Source organism: Plectropomus leopardus, chromosome 10, assembly GCF_008729295.1.
Source record: "Plectropomus leopardus isolate mb chromosome 10, YSFRI_Pleo_2.0, whole genome shotgun sequence".
NCBI classification, from domain to species: domain Eukaryota; kingdom Metazoa; phylum Chordata; class Actinopteri; order Perciformes; family Serranidae; genus Plectropomus; species Plectropomus leopardus.
Genome location: NC_056472.1, coordinates 19,706,358 through 19,732,470, shown reverse-complemented (window position 1 = coordinate 19,732,470; position 26,113 = coordinate 19,706,358). Strand labels below are relative to the sequence as shown.

Genomic DNA, 26,113 nt, shown 5'->3' with positions numbered 1-26,113 from the left:
AACATGTGGAGGACTGTTCAAGCACTGATGTGAAATGCTTCATTTTTAGACTCAAGTGTCCTCTGACCTTGGGTCCACATTGGCTGTGGCCTCATCAATGATGAGGATGCGGTTTTTCCGGAGGATGGCCCTGGCCAGGCACACCAGCTGCCTCTGGCCCACGCTGAAGTTTGAGCCGGACTCTGTCAGCACCGTCTCCAGCTTATTGGGCAGGTCCTCCACCACGACCTTCATCTGCACCTGCAGAGAGGGAGAGCAGAGCCCCAACCCTTCATTACCCCTTCATAAAGGCTTCCTGTGGGGATGTCTTTAAAGAGCTATCCAAACACACCCATTAACCGCCTGGCACAATGCAGGGCCAGGTCCACTGATGACCTTGGCCAGTGCTCTCTTGTGGCCAGCCTCTAGCTTTAATCCAGGCCACCAAACCCATTCAGAGGCAGGACCAGGAGCTGAAGCCCTTCACTGTGGGGGGAGCCTTCATCCTGGTTGGCCTGACTGCCCAAACACATCTCCCCCAGCACTTTCAATGGTTCCCAGTTACAAGCCGCACATTGAGCTGGGCCCCATGGCCCTAATGGGATTTCCCCCCATGACTTGTGGCGAGCAGGGAGGCTGAATGGCAGCATTGTACAGGGGGACAGAGGGATCCCCCCCTGGGCCGGCGAGGGGGAATCATTCAGAGCCACGCTGGAGTACCTCTTGGAGTGCATTCCACAGGTCCTCATCTGTGTGCTGCCTGAAAGGGTCCAGATTCTTCCTCATGGTGCCCGTGAAGAGAACTGGGTCCTGTGGATAGATGGATATAGAAAGAGAAGGCCGTGGCCAGTTAAGACAATGACAAGGGGGAAGATGTATGAAAGGGTTAAGACAAGCTTTATAGAGCGCCGGTAGGCAATGTTTGAGGGGAAGATGTTCACAAAGGGCTTGCTCCACTCAGGAGCTCCATTCAGCGCTCTGGCCAACTAGGCTTCAATAAGTTGATCTTTTTACTTGGAAAACCAGAGCCTGTGTGCTGGTGTTGCTGGAGAATCAATGCGCAACCTTGTCTCAATATGTAACATGGCCGAAAAAGTGCCATCTCGTCACTGTATTAGATATGATAATCTCAAAACGTCCGCCAAAATTAACAGCTTTACTCTGTCAAATGCCAAAATTAACAGCTTTACTCTGTCAAATGCCCCAGCATCTGTCGTGAGGGATTATCGCATCACTTGACTACCCTCATGAAAGGACAGCCTCAGATCTCAGACAGCTCGGATGTCCAAGATATGTATTTCCGGTGAGCCACACACCTGTATCGAGGTTCAGTCACACAGCCGTCTTTAAGAGAGTAAATAAAGCTCTTTATTACGGTGCAGAGGAACGAGCCCGCGAGTCCACAGGCACTGTTCCAACACGCCACTCTTGTTTGTGGCAAACCTGATAAACAGGAGCAAGGCGGCATCTTCTTGTGGCAGGTCAGATATTTATTCATAAATCCTGCTCCAATGTCGCAGTGATTTACTTTCTGGGACTCTCCCAGGCGTTCATACAGAGACCGTCTTATAGTACAGAGCTGCTGTAGATAAGCTTCTTTTTTATTATCAGCGAACAAATACAGCTGCGCTTTTCAATGAAACATAACACTGCATTTATGACACTTAAATGTCATAATGACCATTTGAAAAAAAAAAGCTTTAATGTGTCACAGCAATAGAAGTGACGCAGAGCCAATAACAGAAACCAATAGACTTCAACTGTATCCTCCTCACAGTCAAGGCAATGTGATAACACTGGTTTACTCAAGATACCAATCTAACCTCAAATCGAGATAGTAATTGTTCACCTGGCAAGACCAGGAGCAAGAGTAAAGTACACAATGGCTTTAAAAGGCTGAGCGTCCAGCGTTAAGATTACACTACTTCTAGTGTGACTCCCTTATCCACGCCTTCATCGCTGCTCTCGTACAGGTCAGCTTCACAGCCAGAGCGAGCAGCAACCTAAAGGGCTGAAAAATGCCAATACGGAAGTACAGAAACCTGCGGTTCCCCTTTGCAGTTCCTAATGGTCATTTGAGGATGGCTCCAAAACAAAGTCAATCCCCATAAACCCCCATGTTAAAACACCCAACTTCACAGCAGAAATAAACATGTTTACTGACTGGAAGAAAAAACAGTTTTGGTCTTTATAGCTAATTTCAACATCCATGACAACTATACAGGGGTTGAATTTTAATATTCACATCCCTCTGTCCTTACACCCTCACATCGATGCTATGTCCATTATTTTACACAGTCCATGGTAACAGAAAAATCCAGCATGCAGTCAGATATGTAAGCACACAAATGTCTGAATGTGGACACACACGCACAAACACACACACACACGCACAAAACACACTTCAAAAACAAAATCATGTCCTGACAAACCTCCATGTAGGTCAGAAGACCCAGGACTAACTGCTCAATTTTCATCCAGAAAAAAAGATACAGCTTTCAGGACTTCATCCCTGCTACCTGTGCCTTAGAAAATGTTCCACCTCTTTACTTCCAATGAGCTTTTCCTTCTGTCACCAAAATACCGCCTTGTCATTAAGCCAGCTGAAGTCCCAATTCAAACTAGTTTTGTGACACACTTTAATTGAGGATTCAATGTTAGGTCGGAAAAACTGCTTTTCAAGCACAGCTTTCCATAGACCGATTATGTGCTCCACCAATTCTAAGCCCTCTGTTTGCCACAGAATTCATTTTTTACTAAGTCATTCCTGAGAATTCAATAGAAACTGAAATGGATCCTTTTTTAATGCCATATGCTAATAAAAGCTTATCATAATCAAATCTGTGGGTGGCAAATAATGAAACTCCTCACCAGCAATGTATAGTATACATATCACACTCTCGAAATTCCACATGAAAAGGTAAGGCAACGAGCAATTTATATCAAGATTTCTTTCCATGTGAAAGGCTGACTGAATATCACTTTATCTCTGACGTCTAGCGGGAGAATAAAAAGGCTTTCAGATGGATTTGTGTAAGGCTTCTCTCTATATAACTTTGTAAAACTAAGAGCGTGATACAGAGAAACTCCACCGCTAAGACTTCAGATCATGAAAATGCCATCCAGCATGTGATACAGATAGGCGTGCAGTTAAAGTTCTGACTCGTAACCTGCCACTTTGTGCAAGTCTCTCCCTCTAGGAGAGGCAGAGAGTAAACAAAATCACATCAAACACATCACATCCATCTCAAACTAGTTTGGACTGGGAAGTAAAACTTTATCTGAAGTAGTCGCAATGCCAGGAACCTATCAAATCCACAGAAAAGCATTAATGAAACTGTTTTTGGGCATCTTGGCTGCACCCTAGAAATGTTTGGGCTAAGTGACGGTGTACAAGGGGACTCTGACTGTGAGGATGGGGGAGACTTCTTCTAAGCAGCTTTCCCATGTTTGGGGGGTAGAGGGCTAATCCTCTGTCAGGGATGGGGAACTGCTCTCTTCACAGCACAGGCCGTGGGAGTCTTCTCCCCTCCCTCCACTCTGCTGACACTCACCCGCAGGCTGGCATTTTCTTAATGCCGTATCAGTTTCAACAAGCGGAAATAAAGTTAAACTGTCTCAAGGCATCCGTTTGTCTCACTTTCAGAAATCCCCTAAGAGACGACTGTAAATTTCCTCACTTGTTTTAGCTTTTAAAAAGCCAGGCGTATTTTAAAAAAAAAAAAAAAGGGGGGGGGGGGGGGGGGGCAAAGCATGAAGGGTGGCAGCCGGGTCCTTTGCACATTCTCAGCAGTGTTCATTTGACATTTCTGATATTTCTTAATCATGAGGATTCAAAAAGGCAAAGCAAAAGTCCAGCAGTTTTACAAAAGGACAAAGACATTAAAGCGAAACATAATATAATGCTAAAAGGACTGCTGTCAGCAAATTGTAACATATTATAGGATCAGTTGCACATGATAACACCACTGTAGTTTTGTCTAATTAAGTTTCATAACTTCAGTACTTAATGCTATCACTGACACACTTTCTATAATTTATAATTGGTTTGTATTGGGAGGGGTTTGTTTGCTTTTTGTCCTTTTTTTATTGTCACTGTTGTTCATTTATTTTTGCCATATTTGGTATTGTTTTATTACTGAATCCTGAATCAACATCAGTTTTCTTGTGCTGCATTCAGACGCCTTTCACAAGCTATTTAAGCTATTTAATGAGCAACTTAGTCCCACAAAATGCAAGAAATTAGTAAAAGGTGAAAAGAAAATGACATTATTTTATTAGAATTTATTAGACAACTATATTTCTAATTATTATAACTATATATACTGAAATGATGTTATATAGGAAAAATCTAGGATTTTATTCAATTTTCAGATTTTTTTTCCAGTCATTTTCTCATTTGTTTATGTTTTTTTTTTTACTGTTTTTTACTGTTTTTTACTGTTTTGGCTTATTTCCAGGTAATTTCATTCTACTTTTTTAGCTAATGTCTGTCTTATTTTTGGGCTGTGTCTTGTTAAGTTGCTCACTGCCTTCTCTCCATGTTTTTGAAGGAAATCAATAATCAATAACCAATTTGCTCAAGTTTCAAAGGGTTGGATGTTTTATGTGCTTTTATTGATGGTACATCTCAAAAATCTATATATGATGATTAAATATTTTATATATATATAATTTTTTTTTAAATATAAATAATCCATCCAGATTTATCAATTAGTTATTGTATGCAGTTTCGAGTCAAGGCAATAGCTGAGACTGAGGGCAATATAAAAAGGGCACCTGTGGGATGATGGACATTTTCTGGCGCAGGGTGTGCAGGCCGATCTCCGAAGTCAGAAAACCATCGATCATTATTTGTCCTTCAGGTTCTGCCAGCCGGAACAAGGCAGACATCAGAGAGCTTTTACCAGCACCAGTGCGTCCAACGATGCCAACCTGAAGTGGAGACATGAGAACTATTTTTATATCTGTTAAAAACGCACACACAGACACACACAGACACACACACACACACACACACACACACACACACACACACATTAACCAAAAAGAAAGACAATATTTTCATGCTCCTTCAGGCTATTAATCATACTTGTGCTTATTGTGTCATGTCACAGAGGGAACATGTCATGTGAGGAAGTACAATGGAATCACTCCTGAAGAGATAAAGACACAGAGGTAAAACATTTTCTACAACAAGCAGGCAAAACAAATCTCTTTTTTTGACAGCAGATAGTAGAGAAAAGGCCGGATTTTTAAAGAACGTTTTAAGCCTCTGTTGATCTTAGTTGTATCTTTATATAAGCTTATTCACATGGCACCGTGTGAACCCACATTTATGCCATCAACTCATTCTGTGTTGGACCTTTTTGCATGTTTAAGATTCAAGGCAGCTATTTTAAAGTGTGCTATATTTCATAAAAGTGCTTATTTCATCATCCAACTGTTTCATGCATTGCATATGCCAAAGTCTGTAGGTTGGAAATGTGTAGTTACTCATTATAACTCCAGTTCTATGCTAACAGGTGAAGCTATGTAGCAACGCTCTATAAGCTTTACAGGCTTAACCACCCATCTCTTCCTTTTTGTGTTTTTCATGTACTGTACACATCATCCAATCTGGATGTGAGATTATAAACGCTATGTTTAGACTGACAGTAACCCTGCATGGAAAAATGCAGTGCGCTCATTATTTTAGTTGAATTATCCCTGAACTTGGTTCAAGTGTAGTTCAACCAATGTGACATCATTCAGCAAGATGGTGTGTTGGTCCGAATACAAATCTGCAAGAGCACATTATCTGTGGATTACTTTGTACTGAACACCTTATCTTCACACACCTCGAAATTGTTGTGACGAAAGACTAAATTGTTAACCTAGAAACCAGACAAATCTGGATGATCTAGCTGTTCTCCCTTCTGTTTAAATAAATTCCCAGTTGACAGCCCAATTACAACTATACATTGAAAAAGGGGTGTGTTTGATACACTGCCTGAAAACTTGCAGAGCCTTCGCCCGTCCACACCTAACATAAACCTAGTTTAACATAAACATAGCTTCTTATAAATGAAGGCTGGGGAAGGTATTTTCAAAAACAACAAAGTTGGCTGTAGTTCATGTGGAACCTTTTGTTGAGGTACAGTTGTCAAAGTCTGTTGGCAAAAACGGCAAAACTCGTTCACAGATGCAACATCACAGCTAATCTCTGCACGTTTTGGTCTGTTTACGTCATGGATGTAAAAAGAGTGCTATGTCGCATGTTGCGTGGCTCTGATTAATTGTAGGTCTATACAGTTGTGTCTGGAGGGACTTTGATCTCCGACTGTTAATAATGCCCCTTGGAAACTGAAAATTAACGGATAGGTTCCAGACTAACTTGGATTTGTGAATTAATCTGATGCCAATTCTGTGAATAAACTACTGTACTTTTTTTTTTGCATCTGGAAATCTTTTAATTCACAGATATGTTATTCAAACTCAAATATATTACTTCACGGATTGCATTTTATGTCTCACCAGAATCTGAAGTAATATGCCCACACCTGTATGTACCAACCCAGCCTTCTGCATTGTTTTAATACACGGTGGATTTCAGCATGAAAACGTGCTATGAATCTATAGCCATGCTAGCTTCTCTGTGAGGCTGTTTATAGGTACAGTGGTGCTTTGCACTGAATGCTAATGTGAGCATGCCATCATCTTCACAATGGCAAGTTAACAGGCTGATTTTTAGAGGCTTTAATGTTTACCATGTCTATTTTTTTTTATCATGTTAGCATGCTAATATCTGTTAATAAGTGCTAAACACAAAGTCAAGGTGAGGTTGAAGGGAATGTCATTAGTTTGGCAGGTATTTAGTCATAAATCAAAGTTTTGGACAAATTAAAATTTCCACCTGGATGCTGGATGAAACGTTAACCCTCTGTGTCAAGTGGAAAAGTGGTGACGTGCTCTCAAATTAATATTGAGAGGATAAAAAAATTAGATTTTCATTAATGAATGAACGAATGCACAGCTGGTACTGATGCATCATTACTATGGAAAATGAGTACAGAAAAACATTCAAATATTAGGAAATTAGCATGTATTGATAATTTTTCGATAACACTACATCACTGCCTCCTCTGTAAGACCCTTACATATCAAAATCATGCCATGCATGTGCACCACTGTGTTAAAGACAGACCTACAGAGGACACTCAGGATGTGACCTGTCTAGATCAAATTTCAATGCCCACCCACGCCCACACCCTAATGCAACCAAAAAACAAATGTAATTGTTGACAAGGCAAACCATTTCTTATTCCACACGCTGCTGCCTGCCAACACATAGCTTGCTACATACATAGCCATTTGGTGACCTTTTTTGTTTAGCCAGAGATTGACCAACATTTTTTCTCCCCATTTACCCATTTAGATGAGGGGTAGGAAGGATCAATTTCTATGATCCAGGATCTCAATGAACTCTAAACATTGTTAGACGTACAGGAAGGTGTTTGTTTAAAGCACAACACTTGGGTGTACTGAAAGGACACAATAACTTTTTCTCTGAGCCAAGGTAAAGGCAAAAAGTAATGCTATCTAAATTTACAACAAACAGAGAGAGCTGTGCAGCGGACTGTGACAGTCCCACTGAAAGGGCCTCAAGAAACAGAGGCGATTATCACATGAGGGGCGCAGGAACACACCACTGGATGCCTTTACCTGGTCCTTGTTGGAAACACTTCAGGAAAGAAAAAAATCTTTCCCCAAACCTTTTGTGTGACCTCATGTCAAGAGGATGTCGCCGTCACATTTACTGTGACAGAATATGACAGACCTCTCTTCTGCAGAAGCTGCAGCAAAGAGTGCACAGACCTGATTGAACTGCTGACAGAATAAGCACCCTCCTTGCATAACAGCAATGGAGTACTGTGGATGTTTGCATTTTAAAGGCTTCACACAATGCCAAAATATACCAGACACACAAACCTCTAGTGTCAAGGCAGAGGCATTTTACTCAGGTGGTAGAAGAGGTTCAGATGTTTTTAATGAACAAAGATGAACAAAAATTTTCACACCTTGAATGTTTTCAATGAGGAAGTAGAAGAAAGCATAGTTGGAATCACTGACTCAAACATGGGAGCTGTTGAATAAGATATACACACACTGGGTCATCATTTCATAGCAGAGGTCACCTCACTGTGTCCCACTCAACAGGCAGGTTCACCATCACATGTATTCAGTCTGTTATGTGCTTTTTTCTGACTGCAAGACTCTTTGTATCTTTGTTTTGAAAAGTGCTGCACAAAGAAATATTCTCATCCGCAACTAACCACTCTGCTCTCCAGAGCATGATGCCCAAGGCTGGAGAAATGTGCCTTGTATATCACACCGAGAATTTCAACACATAGGGCACTCTCATGCCACACAGACGGACACCAGGAAGAGCCACATGCCCCCGGCCACAGCCACAACTCCAGCTCTGGCTGCTGGAAAAGACACTGTTTGAAAGAAACTAAGTTGGTAGCCACTGCTAACCTGCAGAGGGCAGGCAGTGGGAGTACGATCCTTTCCCAGCCATATACCAGATTACACTGACAGCCCAAATGGTCCGATCTCAACAAAAGGATTCTGAGAGTGCTGGTAAGATGTTTGCAGATGGATAGAGGGGATTGCTAGAAAAAAGCAACTGCTGTCAAAGAGTATACTTGTTACACATATTGTATATATTCATATTCTTACTCATGTATATATCTGTTGCACATTGTAGCATCACATGTGTTTTATATCTTTACATACTCGTTTTATATATTGCATTGCAGCATAAGGCACAGTTCAATATTTGTACACACTCAGCACATTATACATACTTATAATTTTTCACATACTAGTGCTTATAGTTTATTATTACTGTATTTCTATTTTTTATTCTTTTTTTTATTTTTCACACACTTTACATACTCAGCACATTATAGATACTTATCTGTTTTTTTAAATGACATACTACTGCTTATTATTTTTTTGTTACTGTCCGTCCATTTTATATTTTATTTATATATTTTTTTATATTTTATATATTTAACATACCTTGTGCTTATTTCTAATTTCTATAATTCTCTATGCTTGTCATCGGAGCGACTGTAACGCACAACAATTTCCCCCCTGAGATCAGTTAAGTATTTCTGATTCTGATTTTTTGTTTCTGACTTTAGCATATATTGAATGCTAACCGTAGTTAGCAACTAAGATTAGGTCAAAAGATGNTATTTTTTTATATTTTATATATTTAACATACCTTGTGCTTATTTCTAATTTCTATAATTCTCTATGCTTGTCATCGGAGCGACTGTAACGCACAACAATTTCCCCCCTGAGATCAGTTAAGTATTTCTGATTCTGATTTTTTGTTTCTGACTTTAGCATATATTGAATGCTAACAGTAGTTAGCAACTAAGCTTAGCTCAAAAGATGCGGATCACTTCTTCACTTATTTCGTAGGAACAACCCCCATCGTCTTTAAAGGCTCTATTTGGATCTGACTAATGCTTTACACATATTCTATTTTAGCGTAAAGATACACAAGAACAGGTGGCTCAGCCAACAGACATTACAGAACCTTAAATAAATAGTTAAGCCTAGACATAGACAACATTTCAAAACTTTTCCATAACTTTTAAAGGACCAATGACATAAAAAATCTTGCCACACTTCTTTAAACGCTTGAAACTATTCAATTTTCCATGACTTTTCAAGGACCAATAATTTAAAAAAGAATTTGCTGCACTTTTTTGAAAATATCAAATTTAAACTATTCAAACATAATTTCTGCTGGCTGAAATTTGTGTTGGAAAAAAAAACTTTGACAGCTACAGTAAAACACATTTGTTATTGTATGTGGAAGGTTATCCACAGAAAAATACTTTTGCAGTTTCACACACAACAAAACTCCAAGGCTTTTCCAAAACATTTGACTATTTTAACCTTGAGTTATTTTAACATGACCTCTCCCGGTTCTCCCTGACTGCCCTCATATGAGTGCACTGCAAAGTGGCAGTATACACACATCCATACACGGCCAGAGCGGCTTATCACAACAAACCACCAAGAAGCTAAGATTACAACAAGAACAGAGGTAACATGACTTCAGTCTCTGCTCAGGACACCATCACTCCACTATATCTTTACGTGGAAAATATTGGTTTGCTGGTCTGCTGCTATTAATTCTCTGAATGTCACACATAGAACCATTAAACGGACCGATTACAACACTTAACATTATTTTTCTTGACTTTAGAAAGTCAAAGGTCCTTCTGCTTATCCTGTTTGCTCCGATATGCAACTTGTTAAATTTGTGTATTTTTAGCATATCTGCAAAACATCCATTCATATATACTGTGCGATGTCTCCAAAACTGCAAAATATTTTTTACCAGATAAATAGAGACTTTACCTTTATGACACTTTTCCACAATGCTACTGTGTTCTTCAACAGTAATGATTGCTTTCCTGATAAAAACTCATCCATAATCATAATAACTATGGGCAGTTTTTCACAGCAGACATCTTGACTTTTCAAAGCAGAAAAGGCGAGAAAATAAAAACATGAATGGTTGCTCCATTCCATTAGGTGTCACAGTGAGCTAAGTCCTAAGTTCACGCACATAATATCAGTCATGGAACTGACTCACCTAAATGGTATGCAGCCTCATTTATGCTATGAATTCTAACTGTGCTTTTCATGCTTTTAAAAGGCAAAATGTCAGCGGTGAAAAATGTCTATTAAAAATGTCTAGATTTTTTATAATGCCACAATTTTTAAAAGGTTTAAGGCGCAATAAACACAGCTCAAAAAGTCTTATCCCTAAATAATAATGTAGGTTCTTTGTAGGCTTCTTCCAAATTGACATGAGTGAATTTCGTAAACAACAAACAAGGGGGAAGATGTGATCCCAAAGGCTTTTTATACCTCTCCATCCACATCAAGCTGCACTATAAGCACACCACACTACTTCCTGATGATGGTAGTGACTGTAAACAGGTCAGTTTAAGCTATTTGAACAAATGATCAGTTATCAATAATACCTTTCAAACTGTGTTGAGCTTAGATCAGGGTCACTTTCCTAGACCTTCATTTATTAAACTATGATATCTACTGTTATCAGCTACCTTTCAACTATACTTGAAACACTTTAGAAACCTTAGTGTGCCGTTACAGTTATCTACAGCATAATGAAATGTAAAAAGCTGTGCATCCTTGATCTTGGTTTTCTAAGTCTTGGAGATGTGTAAAAAGTCCTTCCTGAGCTATTTCTCTCCAAACAAAGGGAGGTCAACTATGGCGTTGCAGTGTGGTGTGTGTTTTTATATGATTATGTACAGTAGCTGAGGGCCAGAGTGAATGGATCTTGTACTGTAGGTGGTAGGTTTCCTTGTGAAAGGGTGTCAGGGGAACTGTCATGATGCACAAAGCCTTTCACCCCCATGGCATGTGGCAGAGATCCCTCCCATGGGCTGTCAGAGCCAGGGCCTCTGCACTTATCAACCCATCCATTGTGAAATCAGCCGCCCTGGCCAACCATAGCCATGCAAAATACACCCCCTGCATTAAACACAATTTCAATCATCCTCAACCATCTCCTTCTGCTTCCCTCTCTCTCTCCGCCCTCACCCCTCTCCCTCGGCCTCTCCTCTCTCTTATAGTGAATAAACAGTTGTCACCGTCAGGTAGCTCAAAATGCAAATGGGGAACAAATGGATCCACTTGAACAGTCTTAATTACATGATATGTATTCCATGAATCACAAATGGTATAGTCCTGAAGATTCAGCAGCACAATATGGTGTCCCTTTAATAATTGATTTGGAAATAATGCCACATAAAAAAGAATCACATTGCGCCTCCTACACTAGCTGCATATCAAGCTATGTCACGGCCGGTGCACACCAGCGAGCATGCACAGGTGGGAATAAAGACAAGCACCTTTTCTCTGGATGTGAAGACGACAGTCAGGTTCTTTAGGACCAAACGCTCGCTGGCGCTGTAAGAGAAGTTGACTCTGTCAAAGGTGATGGAGCCGGCGTTGGGCCAATCATGCGGAGGCTGTTTGTCCGTCTCCCAGGGTGCTTCACTCTCCAGCTCTGCATACTCAACCACTCTCTCCACTGATGTCATCTACGAAAAATAACAAAAGTACAAACAACTGTTAATAGAGATAGAAATACAAGAGACAGAGTTGTTAAAGCACACCAGCTTTCTTAAGTCCCAAACAGTAAAGTCACAACTAAAGCTCTTCAAGGGAACTTTAAATATGAAGCCTGCATGAGTAAATATTAAACAAGAGACCTTATGTCTTTAAACTCCCCAAAACATCATGACTTTGTCACTAATAAAACAAATTTGGTTGTATGATACAGTATCCATGTCAGTGTCCTTTAATGTATTTTAGCACAAATGTATGTCACTGGTCCTTATGGCTCACTCTGTGTGATTGTTTTATTATGTGTTTTGTTTTACCTGGCTGCAAAACAAATTTCCTTTAGAGGACAATACAGCTGAATTTGAAAAAAAAAATGTGGTAAAATATACAGACATAGGTGAGACACCCTGTTTCCTTAAAGAGTGTATTAATAAACCTCTGAGCTTAGGGAGCTCCATAATGCCGAATAATGTAACTGATCCAGCTGCAAGACATTTTAATGATAAGCAACATCACATTTTATCTTATTTTTTTAGGCAAAGTGGAGTTTAAGTCCAGCCAAAAAGGCAGTAATGTCAGTTTTCTCCAGAAAAGAGAGACTGTCAATTTCAAGAATGAATGAATTTTTACTTTTTATTATGTATATATATATACACACACATATATATTGTTTATGTCAGCTGTGAAAAAGGTCTAATCAATAGAGCAAAACTTCAGTGTCAGTAAACTGACAAGAGGTGATAACACATCCTAGTATTTCTAATTTAACAATTTAAAAGAATTATATTTACCCAGTGAAAAAGTGTTTTAAAGCACTCTGGCAATATTGCACACAACAATGCACAGACAGATTACTTTTTTAAAAAAAGGAAATATGAATGGAAAACTGAAGCAGAGATATGCTGACTTGTGGTTTCTGGGATGAGTCTCAAAATACAGGGATCCTACATTTCCCACGATGCAATTCAAAAGTCTTTCCTCAGATCCTCTGTGAAAGACTTTTGACATGGCCAATTTAAATGCCATTAACCCTCCTGTTCACACCTTTGTTTACTAAATTTAACAGTTAATTTTTTTCTAATGAGTTTGCTGACCTCATGCACAACCTTCATTTGTGGTTGTTTTATGATTGCCCATTGCTTATTTAGTATTGTTAACAGTACAATAGTTTCTACTTGCAGTGAACACATTTAGTTAACAGTACAGTCAAACTTTTGTTTGTCTCTAGATAAGTTTGACACGTTTTCAATCTAATTTCTCTTTCTTTGAGTTACCAGTGCTGAGGGTGCTGCTGCTGCTGCTGCTGCTGGAGGGACATCTTGTCAGGCCTGAGCAAAAACTGCACACCTACAAGCCATGGACGTATTATAAGGCTTTAGGCCAACATGAGGCCAAGGATGTATTATAAGGAAGTCAGAAAAAGCTCTTTTTCCGGGTTTAAAAATGCATAAAATACCCGGATGTAATGGCCCGTAGAGCACCCGTAGCAGAGGTTACCGGCAGCCGAACGTGACCGAGTCTGACCGAGTGCGGCCGAGCGTGACCGAGTGCGGCCGAGCGGGTAACAGCGACCGACATCCAGATTAGCGCCTCGGCTAGCTTGCATGGCGGTCTAAAAAAATTAATTTCCGGCTCTTTTAGATTTTCCAAATGATATCGAACTGGATGGTTTACATCTAGATAGGGATAGAAGACGTTTCGCGGGGGTTTTGGCGCTCACAAAAAAATATTTACTGATTTACAGACGCCTCTTTCCCCATGTTAGTCAGCGTGTCTTTCTGGGCCAATGTCATCCATGGATGTGTCACCGCGTAACCGACCCAAACAGTGTAATTCCGCTTTCGGCCACTATAAATAAACTTTGCATCAAAGCATGGCGCACTTCCTGGCGGCTTACTAGAGCTCTTTCACACAGGAAGTGGCCACTCAGAATGTACCAAGTGTGTAGTGTACTCCACATCATGAGGGGTATTTCTAATTTGAAGTTTTTTTCGATTTGTCTTATAAGTTTTTTTAGTTTGTTGGTGCTTTTGCTTTGGTTAATTGCTATAATATTTATACTGATAGGGGCAACTTGTGCTGGTCTGTTTTATATGTAGTTTAGGTGTTAATCTTTGTGTTACCCCCGTGTTCATATAAATGGTACAATCCACTGTTATATTTAGTCCCTTTTATGTTCTTTTAGTTAGTTTAGTTTGTTCAGTTTTCTAAGTTTATGTTAAAGTATTACAGACTAAGTAAAACTGTGTTGTGTATATTGTTTCATTTTCGACTAAATAAAGCCCTCTTTCATGAATGGGCTTGGTGATGTTTACTAAATAAATTAAATTAAGCATTTAAGTGTCCAAATGTTCTCACCATGTTCTCGATCTCTGCACTCTGTCTGACGCCCCACTGGAACATGCCTGTAAGTGTCACTGCATAAGACAAGGCCAGACCCACTGCACCTGGTTCCAGCCCTGTAATAGCAAATTAAAAAAACATATAGTCCTACAGTCATTTGCTTATCATTATGGTTTCATTTATGATGACTGACATGTCAATAATGTGTCACGTGCTTTATCCAAAGCCCATACAGTACCATCCCTGAGGTAAAGGCAGCCAAAGGCAGTGATGGCGACAAAAACTGAGCAAATTCCATCGAGACGCACAGCAAACCAGCGAGAAGTGGTCAGGAATAAGAACCAGGCCTCTGTTAAAAAACACACAGATAAGATAATACATCTAATTTCTACAGCCCACATTTAGTTGATATTAAAAAAATGTTACATTAGTACAGTGGCCCTCAAGGGTTGCAGATTTTTATTTTTTTATTTTTGCATTCCCTTGCAACATCAGTATATCATGTTAGGTGCCCTGGTGTTGAATTACACATATATGTTGCAGTAAAGCGGCCCACATAACAATCAAATGTCACCCAAAATTTTGTTTAATGTCTTTTGAATGATATAATGAGCTACACAAAATGGGGTGACATTGGGAACAAGGTGGCTAACATAGTTACTGTTCGCAATAAAAGGTACAATGTTTCACTGCAGTGGATAAGGTGAAAACAGCTACTTAAATTAATTTAAAAGATTTTTTAAAACATTTTCAACCCTCTATTTATAGAGGTTTTACACAAAAATAAAACAAGACAAATCATATTTAAATCAAGTGGATAAAGACAGTACCATAAATAAAGAAATAACAGCTATCATAACAATACTAAAATAAAACCATCCCACCCACTCCCTTGTGATGAATAAGATTTAAAAAAAAAAAACCTTGGGAGTGGGGCGCTCAGTAGCTCAGTTGGTGGAGCCGGTCTCCCATGTACAAAGGCTACGTCCTCACCACAGTGCTCGCAGGTTCGATTTCAGACTCGGCCCTTTGCTGTATGTCATCCTCTCTCTCGCCCTTTCACGCTTAAGCTTTCCTATCTCCACTAAAGGCCAGTGCCAAAAAATATATCTTTAAAAGATAAAAAATAATGAAAAAAACCCCTTCAGAAATGGATGTTATATACAGGTATATACATGCTGCAGGTAACAACAAAAAAATGATGTGACCTTGTGGGACTCTGAACTTCAGTCTGAATGGGTATGACAAAAAGTTAAAATCTTTAATTGAAATGTGTTCTTTTACCCTCACCTGAGTGAATATCTTGATATTCATCAAACATTTGCTGAAACCTCTGCTGAACCTTGAAGGCACGGATGGTGCTCAAGCCTTGGAGAGAAGAAGAAAGGTGGGAGAAAACGGGACTCCGAGCTGTAAGAAACATATCCACACCACATCTGTTAGCTTTTGAACCAACATGCATCGATAAAACAAACCATCCATTGAAAGCTTCAGTGAGAGCTTGGAGAAGTCATGGAATAAGTAAGTCATTGAAAGCTTTGGAAAAGTCATTGAATTATTAACCCTTTGAATCCTGGGCAAACTGGATTGATTTCTTTATTTAAATGGGAAGAACCCCCCCCCATGCCAATATCTGTCCTATCAAATAAAGGCAAAAAGCCCAAAAAAGAGAAGAACTGATGCCGATCCAAATTTCAAAGGGTTAAAAATTATTTTAATCTTGTATAAATCTTTTTAAATAATCTTCCGTGGACAATATTCCATGTAATGTAACTTAACAGCAAAATATATCCTCTGTAGCTGTTGAGGTAACGTAACTCTAATATGTAACGATGTGACATTTTGTTTTCCATCACATATGTTTCTTCATTTTTTCTCCACATTCCAAATCTCCATTTATGTATCTGCATCACTGATCATGGATCCTTGATAGTCATGGAAAAGTTTGACATTTTTGTCCATTAATTTGTTTGGGAATTATGGATATTGAAAGAGAAAGTGTAATGGATTATTAAAATATAATGCACGCACTTCATGTCATACTTGGGGGCTGCGCAAAAATTGTTCCAAGGGCCGCCATTGGAGCAGGGTCTGCACTATGAGCAACAATGTTTTTAACTGTTAACACAGTTCCAGAAAATTTGTAGCCCTCGCGATACCGTAACAAATGACTGCCTCTATTAAATTAGTTTTTAAGGGAGTGGTGTCCAAACTTCTTTGAACAGGGGCCAGATTAGATCATGTGAAAACACCTGGGGGGCAGCTGCTTGTTGCATTATACGTGTTCTTGCATCACACGGGTTATTAAAAAATTCACATACAAATAGCACCAATGCAGCGTTCATCTTTAAGTAAAAAAAAAAAAATCAACTTTTCACCGCTCCTGAAAGCAGCCCTCGCTCTTGACTATGCGTCTTTTTTGTGGCCCTGTCTGTTACCTAGTAAGAAATATCTGGTGTTAAGTATTTTGTTTGTGTGTTTACGGAGTTCAGCTCTGCCTGTATAATTCTTACTTGGTGAATATCCACAAACTATGTGATAGTCTTGCCATCGAAAATCAATGAAAAAAACGCAAATGTTGATTAACCAATATTGTGTTAAGCGTATAGTATGTTTTGAAAGAAAAGCCAAGAGCCATTTAAGATTGTTCTGCAGACCACAATTGGCCCCCTGGACCAGACTTTGGATATGGACATTTAAGGTTTTCTTCATAACAGATTGACAATCAGAGGGTGTAGACAAAGAAAATGTTATTTGGTAATCAATAGAGAAATATGTACTGCGTCATTCACACATTTAATGTGCCCCTGATGCCAAAGAGTTTTAATTTAAGGAAAGGTTGCAATTGATTGGTCTTTTGTTTCCATTTGTTCAGCTTACAAAACCAAAGACAAAACCTAAATGTTTCCTCTGGGATTCTTAAGGGAACTTTTGTTCTTTAAGATGATGGAACCTAATGGCCAATGTGCGTTTGGGCTCTCAGCCCAGAATAAAATAGATGAACTAAAGCCTGCAATGGCCTAGTCATGCCCACTTGGCATTTTTCCCATTGTATGTGATGTCATGAACTCCCGTCTCTTGAGGAAACTGCGTGTGGCCGAGCCATAGGCCACCGCCACCTTTAGCCTTTATGCTAATGACCATGGCTTTCTTGAATGGTCTATTAGCATTCCTGTGGTCTGCTTTTGTCTCTTACCACAAATGGACATGCCCCCCCCCCCAAAAAAAAGAAAAAAATTACTGGTAGACTCTAGGCGCTTGATATCTCTGGAGGTCTCCAGGAAGTAGCATCGCAGAAACAGGAACACAGCAAGAAGGGGAGCAACGGGAATAAGGATCCAGGGGATGATGACGGCAGCTACTGCAATCACTCCAATGACTTGGAGAAATACCTGCGACAGAAAGAGAAATAGAAAGGAGCACAATATTACCCAAACAGAGTCAAAAGCTCCACCGCTGCTGTGTGGGCCGCCACCGGGGCAGTGAGGCCTATTTCTTTCAAGAGAAACTCTTTCACTTGTATTTGTGAGAGACCGTCACAGACATACAGTAAGGTAACAGCAGGTTGTGGGACTGAGGTTATGTGACTCACAGTGTGAAAGGAAAACGACCACAGCGCTAATTCTCACTTAGTAGCAGGTGAGAATTTACCACTTGGCCACTGCAGCTCATATCCCTGGCTCCCTCGGGCTTTCCCTTCAACACTTCTGGCCTGTAAGCTTCCCTGGCAGAGCAGCCAGCCAACAGGCATGGCCACAGTGACTGGCAGAGGGCTCTGGGAACCACAATGTGGGTGTCTGATACATCGCACTCAAGCCGCACAGCCCTCAACAACACAGTGACTCATCACCCGTGTTAATGGCTCTGTGACACATCTAGACCAGGATACCAGAGCTGCCTAAACAGGATTGAGGGCAATGAGCTGGACAACAACAAAGCACCCACACCTGCACTGTGTTTGGAGACTGAAGTAAGAATCTGATAAAGTATCAGATTAAATAAAATGCTTTTACCAAAGCCCATCTGTGGCGGTTATTATCAAGTACTCCAGAATTGTACTGTATGTGCATTTTTGTTGTATTTTAATCTCATGTAATTTTTCATTACAGACTACATTTCACAGGCATATATTGAACCTTTTTTGTATACAGTTTATCAAGTAAAGTGTGGTATTGGAATGTATAAAGTATAATTCTTGAATATATGAAGGCTAATTAAAGCACAGCGTGAGGTATGTGTACTTTCCTTGAGTATTTTGGTTTTAAAGTTTAAACATTGTACTTTTGAGTTTGTACCTTAAGTTTGGAATTTTGACAGTCACCATCTTGGATTTTAGGAGCCAAAAGTGAACTTAGGTGACCTTACTGTATTTGGACAAATTCACATAGATGAGTTAATTAGAAATTTAATACATGCGTTGTCATCTTAAAATAAAGTTTCATTTTTACAAGAAATGTACAGTTTCCCCATGTTTAATGCAAACTTTTTTTTTCAAAATAGACCAGGTTTATCTCCATAGAGTAAGGCAACAAAAGCACATAGTTAGGTTAATAAAATAAATACATTTGTTACTAACGTAAAATCACATCACCTCACATACATCACAAGTATAGCATGCAAAACATACTAGCACACTACACTGTTATCTAAATAACACAATTAACTTTTGGTTTTACATGAGACACAAACAGCAGTCTCTTTGGTGAAAGTCCAGAGTTTGTTTGACCCATCCACCTCCCCTCTTTTGTCAGAAATCTGGCTGCCTAGTGTGTCTCATACCGCTGCTAAAGAGTGCCACTTACCAATCATCAGTATTTGACAAGTTGAGAGGGAGACCAGGTTGATACCTACAGTTATATAAAGTAAAATATCTATTTGTAGTAATAATGATAATATATCAGCAACAGGGGGCCATTTTGTTGAGGTCGAATACTTGTACTTTTAATACTGCTGTTATTATCTCTACACTTTTACTTAAGTAGGATTTTGAATGCAGGACTTTTAATGAAGTGTGTTTACTGTGTGATATGATACTTATTCCTCCACCACTGAATATGTGAGACCATTTCTTCTTAACTGAAAGGTATACTGTGTTACATATTTCATATTCGATTGATAGATGATAAAATTGAAACCTCACACCCTGAAATTAGACACATCCTAAGAGACGAGTCCTAGGACGCGGAGATTAGGATCGTACTGCTACCTTCAGTGGTCTCAGACTGGCCCAGAGAGATGAAAATTTAATTTAGCACCTTAATTACGGATGTTATCTGCCACTTAAGCACACATTTAAGCATGATCACTTTCAGTGTAGTTTCATGATGAAAAGCTACTCAATTCCATTTGCAGTTCAGATAAGAGGGTATTACTAGTCTAACCATTGCTGTAGTGGAGCCCACACAATCAAACAGTGAGTGGAAGCTACTGAGCACAACTGATCCCAAGAATTTCACAGTACATAAGTTTCAATCTTAGCCTTGATGGAAGGCTACCAGACTGCAAAGTGAGATGGTGGCACACGAGCCATTACTGCACGTTATCCAGCCTTCCCTTGAGGGGGATCAAATATTAACTGAACAAATGTCTTATCAAATTTGTCTTTCACTCTCCTGCCGCTGATTGGTTACACACTGCTCATTCATGTTTGCCTATTGGTTCATTTAAATTCTAATTGGGCCCATTTCAGTCAGGGGGGGGCCACATAGGTCCGAGACAGGCTTATCTGACAGTGGGGTCATCTGAGGGGACAGAGGAGGAACAGGAAGCATTAGATAGGAGTCTTGCCTCCTCCTGCTCCCCAGGGCCCGCTGTCGCCAAGGTCCTGTTTGATGTGATCCATTTGCGTGGTCTGCCGCTTATCATGTCAGCATCGGGAACACCGTGGCCCCCCACCCACACTACACACAGATGACTCCGATAAACGATCCCACAAGCATACACCTCACCCCCTCAGACCACATCCATATCTCCTATGAAACCACACAGGAACAGAAAACTCCCAAAGCCACATCCCGCTGCACATAAAAGTGGATAAAAGGATGAAAGGTTTTGTATACAAACAGTTTAAATAAAGAATTACTGCTAATTGCTCTTTAGCAAGAAAAGAAAGCTACCGCACGCATGTGATTCAGTCATTCAAGCAAACTGGGCGCGCTGCTGTGTCCAAAGACCATTGAGATCTCTGCTGACCCTAATTGCTTTATTTTCTCAATGATTCTATCAGCTCTTTGATGTCCAAATAAATGCAGAAAATTGAAGTTAATTGCTATATTTGTGCTCGGCAATGATAGCGACTGTTGTTCCGCAGCAGAAAATAAACACTTGCCTTTAATTAAACATCCCTCCGGACACAAGGAATCAGTACGCTTCTTACAACCCCTTTTTCATCCTCCCTTTATTTACTGACAGTGTGCAATATTTGCCACTGGGAGGGAGAGAGAGAGAGAGAGAGAGAGAGAGAAAAGTGCAAACAAAACAGGAAATGAGGGGAAAGCATGGCAAAGAAAATTCCTCAAAAGAAGTCCTCTGTCATCGCTGGAATTTTTTTTTTCACTCCACACTTTTCCGTGACAGCGCGGCACAATAAGTTGCAAGGGTCAGTGGTACTGAAACAAAACAGGGCTGTTCCACTCGGGCGCTGGAACAATAGACGTGACCCAATCCATTCTGCTCCGTCTTTGGGCTTTATTTTAGCATTAAATGCCCAGATGCTATGGCTTTTCTTTGGGAGAAATGACTGTGGACACCTCCTTCACATTTTCTCTTTCTGGGCCATTTTCACTTCATAAAGCTGCAGTCAATGTGTTTTGTGTGTGGTGAGGAGGGTCTGACACATACTGTGGTGGTCTCAGTCGCTGTCTACATTGGTGGCTCAAGTAGTCCTAGGATTAGGCCTTTGTGTGCTGTGAAAAGGTAAAAGAAGTCACTTATTTGGGCTCAGTCAAGCTGCTGATTTCCAACCCCATTTTGGAAATAAGAGAAAGGCTTTGAAATGCAGCCTCTCTCACTCTCTGTCGCTACTATAAATCACTTGTGTCCGGCAAATTCATTCATTCAGCCATCGCTCCTTTCTCTTGAAACAACACAAAAACATTTCAAAATGTGTACGAAAACAGCAACTCGTGAACACAAAAGTCACTCACAGAAAGCGGAGAATTCATTGTGTTTGTCATGTTGACGTGAGGTAAGATTCTAGATTAGATTGGGACTTTGTTATGTAAGTTCCCAGGGCTCAAAGGACCCCGGGTCTGGCCTGTGTGTCTGAGTCAGAGCAGCTGAGGTGCTGGACCGCAGCATCATGGGAGACCACACATACACACGCTGGAAGCTTTTGCTGGCCGGTGCTCGCCATCAAATGACCATGTGTGGTATTGCTGAGTGGCCAGTTAGGCACACCCAAATGTGCACACACACACACACACACACACACACACACACACACAATGTTGCTGTCTATTTCTAACACAAATCTTATAAATAAGTGCTTAAAAAAGTTCATCTTTTCCCTTTTTTTGTGTCATTTTTGTTTTTTTTCTCCATGTGCAGGAACTCAATGGCACTGTCACAAAACAATACTCAGAGGGGGATTTATGGAACAGCCTATATATTTCCACACAGGACTATCTCCTGTGTTTCTCAGGTTAACCTGTGTTAACGCCTGGAGCCAGTGCATTCTTCACTTCTTCTGTCACCGTGCGCAGTAAAGAAGCAGAGAAAGCCGGTGAAATCCCATCCTACAGCACTCACGGTTACGTCAGCAGTTCTCATATCCCACAAAGCCACTGAAAGGGCCTGACACACAATGTGCCACAATATACAGACTCACACAACGATCCACCCGCCAGTGTTTTTACACAATAGGGCCATCTTTGCTGCGTGTTTGTGTGTTTCTTCGGTGCTGGGTTTGTGTCTGCATACCACACACACGCACTCTCTGTGTCCAGATGACTGTTTGGTTTACTGCTGTAATTTATGATTTAGGAGCCAGTGTTTATGTATGTTTATATGACACTAACATTGATGAGACCAGGCTAAGTCCCACTTAAATTAAAGCAACTATCAGCTGGTGTTTTAGCATGCACATGCCGACAAACTGAATTTGTGTGGCTGGTTAAGGGGATACTTTGCCAATTTTCAACCAGCTTTGTATCATAACAATGTGGGTAATACATGTAAATAAACTGTGGTAAACTTTCCTCCGTCCTACCAGAGCCCAGATCTCCTTGCTCATCTCCCAGCTTAAATCCCACATCATCCAATGAATATCTGCTGGCTCTAGGGCTGTTGCTTGGACTAAAGATTATACTTCCTCTCAGAAACTAAGCAGCACTGATCAAATACAAATCAAGATTATGTTACTGCACTGCCTATTTCTTACCTAAAATTTTCCCAGAAACATATTCTGGTGCACTGCTTGGCTGTAGGACATTGTGGACAGAAAGTGGGCACCATATTGTTTCCTGAGGCTGAAAAACTGACATCATGTGGTAAAACTAACTGTGCATCTCTTTTGTACGCACAAGTTGGACTTTTCAAGTACCTAATCGCAATTTTCAACTGGAACGCCCCCTGAAATCAGATTTCCAACTCAGAAAGTCAGAGGAACCTCACCAACTCTGATCTCAAAATGCAAGATGGCTGCTCGCACATCAACAGTAGTCAAAGCTCTAGCATTGTACTGATTATTAATATTTCTGTCATATTTGTCTCGATAAAAAAGTTGTACACTATTCCTGTTTTACTTCTATCTTTGCACATGTTGCTACAGTGTTTGTATGCACAAAATACAGTATAATGCGTTGTTATCAACTGGTATTTCTAACAATGGCTCACTTGACTTGAACTAGAATTGCTAACAACATTTTGGTTTTCCGTCTTGTTGTACTGGAACATGATCAACTCAGGTGTGACACCACCTCCGACTTCCAAAGTAAATGGACCACAGCCTAAACATTGCTCATAAAAATATGAACAAAGATTCCGTTACTGCGTTGCCTATTTCTCACCTTAAATCTCTTTAAAAGACATACTTTACTGCATTGTTTGGCTGTAAGACAAGAATTTGTAAACAGGAAGTGGGTGTCATACTGTTTTCTGTATTGTAAAAATGAAGGGTAAAAAAAATTGAGATCAAAGGGTAAAACTAAGTAGCGCTGATAAAATCAGAACCAAGAGTCTGTTATTGCTTTGCCTATTTATCACCTAAATGCTTTCAGCAACATATTCTAGTGTGCTGTTTACCTGTAAGTTGTGGTCGTTTGTTACCAGCTGGCCACCATGTTGTTTCCTGTGTCAAAATGGCCCAACCTCACATGTTAATTGGTTGGGTGCAGCGCACTGCATTCTGGTAGTTGTAGGTTTTCTACCTCGAGTCAAAGCAAATGCCACAGTGCTTTTTCTGTTTTCTTTGCTCCAAACTGTAAAGTATCTGCATCTTTCCACTGCATGGACAGCCTCGTTTTATCAAAAGACCATCTTTCCAGCTGCGAAATACTTCTTTAAGAATACCTATGAATGTAGCTATGGACCCCACAGTTAGCAGCGTGACTTGGTCAAGAGCCTTTACACAAAATCCTCCACTGCAAGACCCCTGTATTCACCCCTTATTGTCTTGCCCTCCTCCTCTGTCCCCTCTGTGAAAATAGAGGCAACCCAGGATTTAAAGGTCAAGTCTACACAAAAGCAGACAGTCCCCAAAGCCTGAGGTGTTTTTAATTGACATTTCTGTCTTTGTCCCCTGACCATAAAGAGAGAAGAGAAAGAGCCTTTTTCCCCAATACACTAAATTACTACTAAATGAGACCTGTGAAAAAAAATAGGGCTCTGGGGTGTAACCAGGTTCCCCCGGCTTGAGGGAATCCCCTTGTTAGGCGGGTATGGGGGCAGTGCTGAGGGGTTGTGAAGTGCTTACTCCACCATAAAGGGGGGGGGGGGGGGGGGCGCTGGTGCAAACCCCCGCACAGAAGCGGCCTCTCCCCATAGAGAGAGATAAACCAGTTAGGGCATTGTTTATGAAGTTTCACTTTATTCCCCCCTGACAACCATTTAAACAATGACTATGGGGAAATGTCCCTCCGCGAATGAGCAACAATAGTCAGGATCAGCAGCTTTTCTGCGTGGCTAATACTTTGATAAAAAGAGCGAAAATCTTCCTTCCTGAAAGCATTAAAGGCTGTTCCATGAAAGACACCTGCAAACAAGAGCAGAGAGCAGCACAAACAAAAGTGTTCGGTCCAAAGGAGGCCATTTTTGTTCGCTATCACGATCACTTCCCACTTTCTGCTGAAGCAAAACAATGTGCACATGATTCAGTCTTTTTTTTTGACAGATTACTCTTTTGTTTTTAAAAGCTAGCTGTCCTTGCTACATAGACTCATGATAACACAAGTGATTTAACCAATTTGGTGCCCCAGGGATGACGTTTTTCTGTGGGCCAACCAGGAGGCTAACGTCCCTCTGATTCCCTCGTCAAAAAGCATATGGGATTTTTCAATTGAATTTTGATCAATGCAGAAAGTAAGCTCTGTGGTAAACAAATATTTATGATACTTACACATTTTGCTCAGCAGAATACGTTTTACAAATGAACACCACTTCAGGATTTTTGAAGCCTAAATAGAATCGCCAGAAGTGAAAAGCTACAGCTAGGCTAAAGCAAACTACACGACAGTCATGTCACCACTGCTGCCATGCTGTAAAGCCATGTTCAGTGCAGTTCAGCATTATGACAGTCTGCACTCTCATTTAGCCACTTGTTAGCAAAACTTCACATTTTGTGTGTGGGGTATCTACTGACATATTTTATGTCACAGAGCAAAACTTGAAAGTCTCTTCAGCTTGTGTTAACCACAGACCTTATTCCAGGATTCAAATCAAAAACCCATTCAAAAAAACCCATTGACTTTGAAAAGGAGGGATGCTGAGGTGCTGAAATGCTAATTCATTTTGTTTCAGTACTGAGGTACTTTATAAGGGAGTTGATGTCATACTTTAAGTACAGTGAAGTCTGTCTTTAGTCATGACCTAGTCTACTTTCACTGTTTTCAGTTAAACCTTTGCGCCTTCTACAAACTTATTATTTTACTCCAGCCATTATTCACCTTATTATCAAAATGAGGGAAACTATAGCGGACAAAAAGCTTTTGTGCGTATGATCTTTTGTGCTTTCAGCATTTAAGATGGCTTTTGTCTACTGTGAGATGGGTATCTGCCACAAACATCACTCAGGCATTGTGGAGGGGGGATTCGTTTTCAGCGCGCCTTTGTTCTATTCTTTGGCCCTAACCAAAGAGCCACGCCTGCTCCTCTACCTCGAATTGTGCAGCGAACATTCCCTTCTTTGTGGTGCTAGGTGCATGAGCTGGCTCATCTCCGCAGGCTTTCGTGGGAGATGGCTGTCACGGCGGCAGGGTGGCATTTTGTAACCTAACCTGGTTATGCACCGGGGTGGCCCTTTGGCTACCAGGCCTTTAAGACTGTAGAGCATTAGGTGAATTGCGCTGAGAGGGGCAAGTCCCGTTCTGGATCTGTTCCAACTGACCTGTCCCCTTTCCCCTCTACCACGCTTCCAGCTCCACTCCTGCAAGCACATCTTACGCCTGCTGCTCACACT

At 40.5% G+C, this 26,113-nt stretch overlaps 1 protein-coding gene across 1 annotated transcript in view; it reads right to left on the bottom strand.

Moving 5' to 3' along the window:
* The window catches only part of LOC121948923 (ATP-binding cassette sub-family C member 4-like), a 56,048-nt gene that overhangs the window by 7,303 nt on the left and 22,632 nt on the right, over positions 1–26,113 (bottom strand). The window contains exons 21-28 of the mRNA XM_042494463.1: positions 17,741–17,891; positions 15,790–15,909; positions 14,738–14,848; positions 14,515–14,615; positions 11,940–12,131; positions 4,759–4,914; positions 700–789; positions 68–240 (exon numbers count right to left, since the gene is read on the bottom strand). Coding sequence (XP_042350397.1) covers positions 68–240; positions 700–789; positions 4,759–4,914; positions 11,940–12,131; positions 14,515–14,615; positions 14,738–14,848; positions 15,790–15,909; positions 17,741–17,891 — 1,094 coding nt within the window. The remainder of the gene's footprint in view (positions 1–67; positions 241–699; positions 790–4,758; positions 4,915–11,939; positions 12,132–14,514; positions 14,616–14,737; positions 14,849–15,789; positions 15,910–17,740; positions 17,892–26,113) is intronic.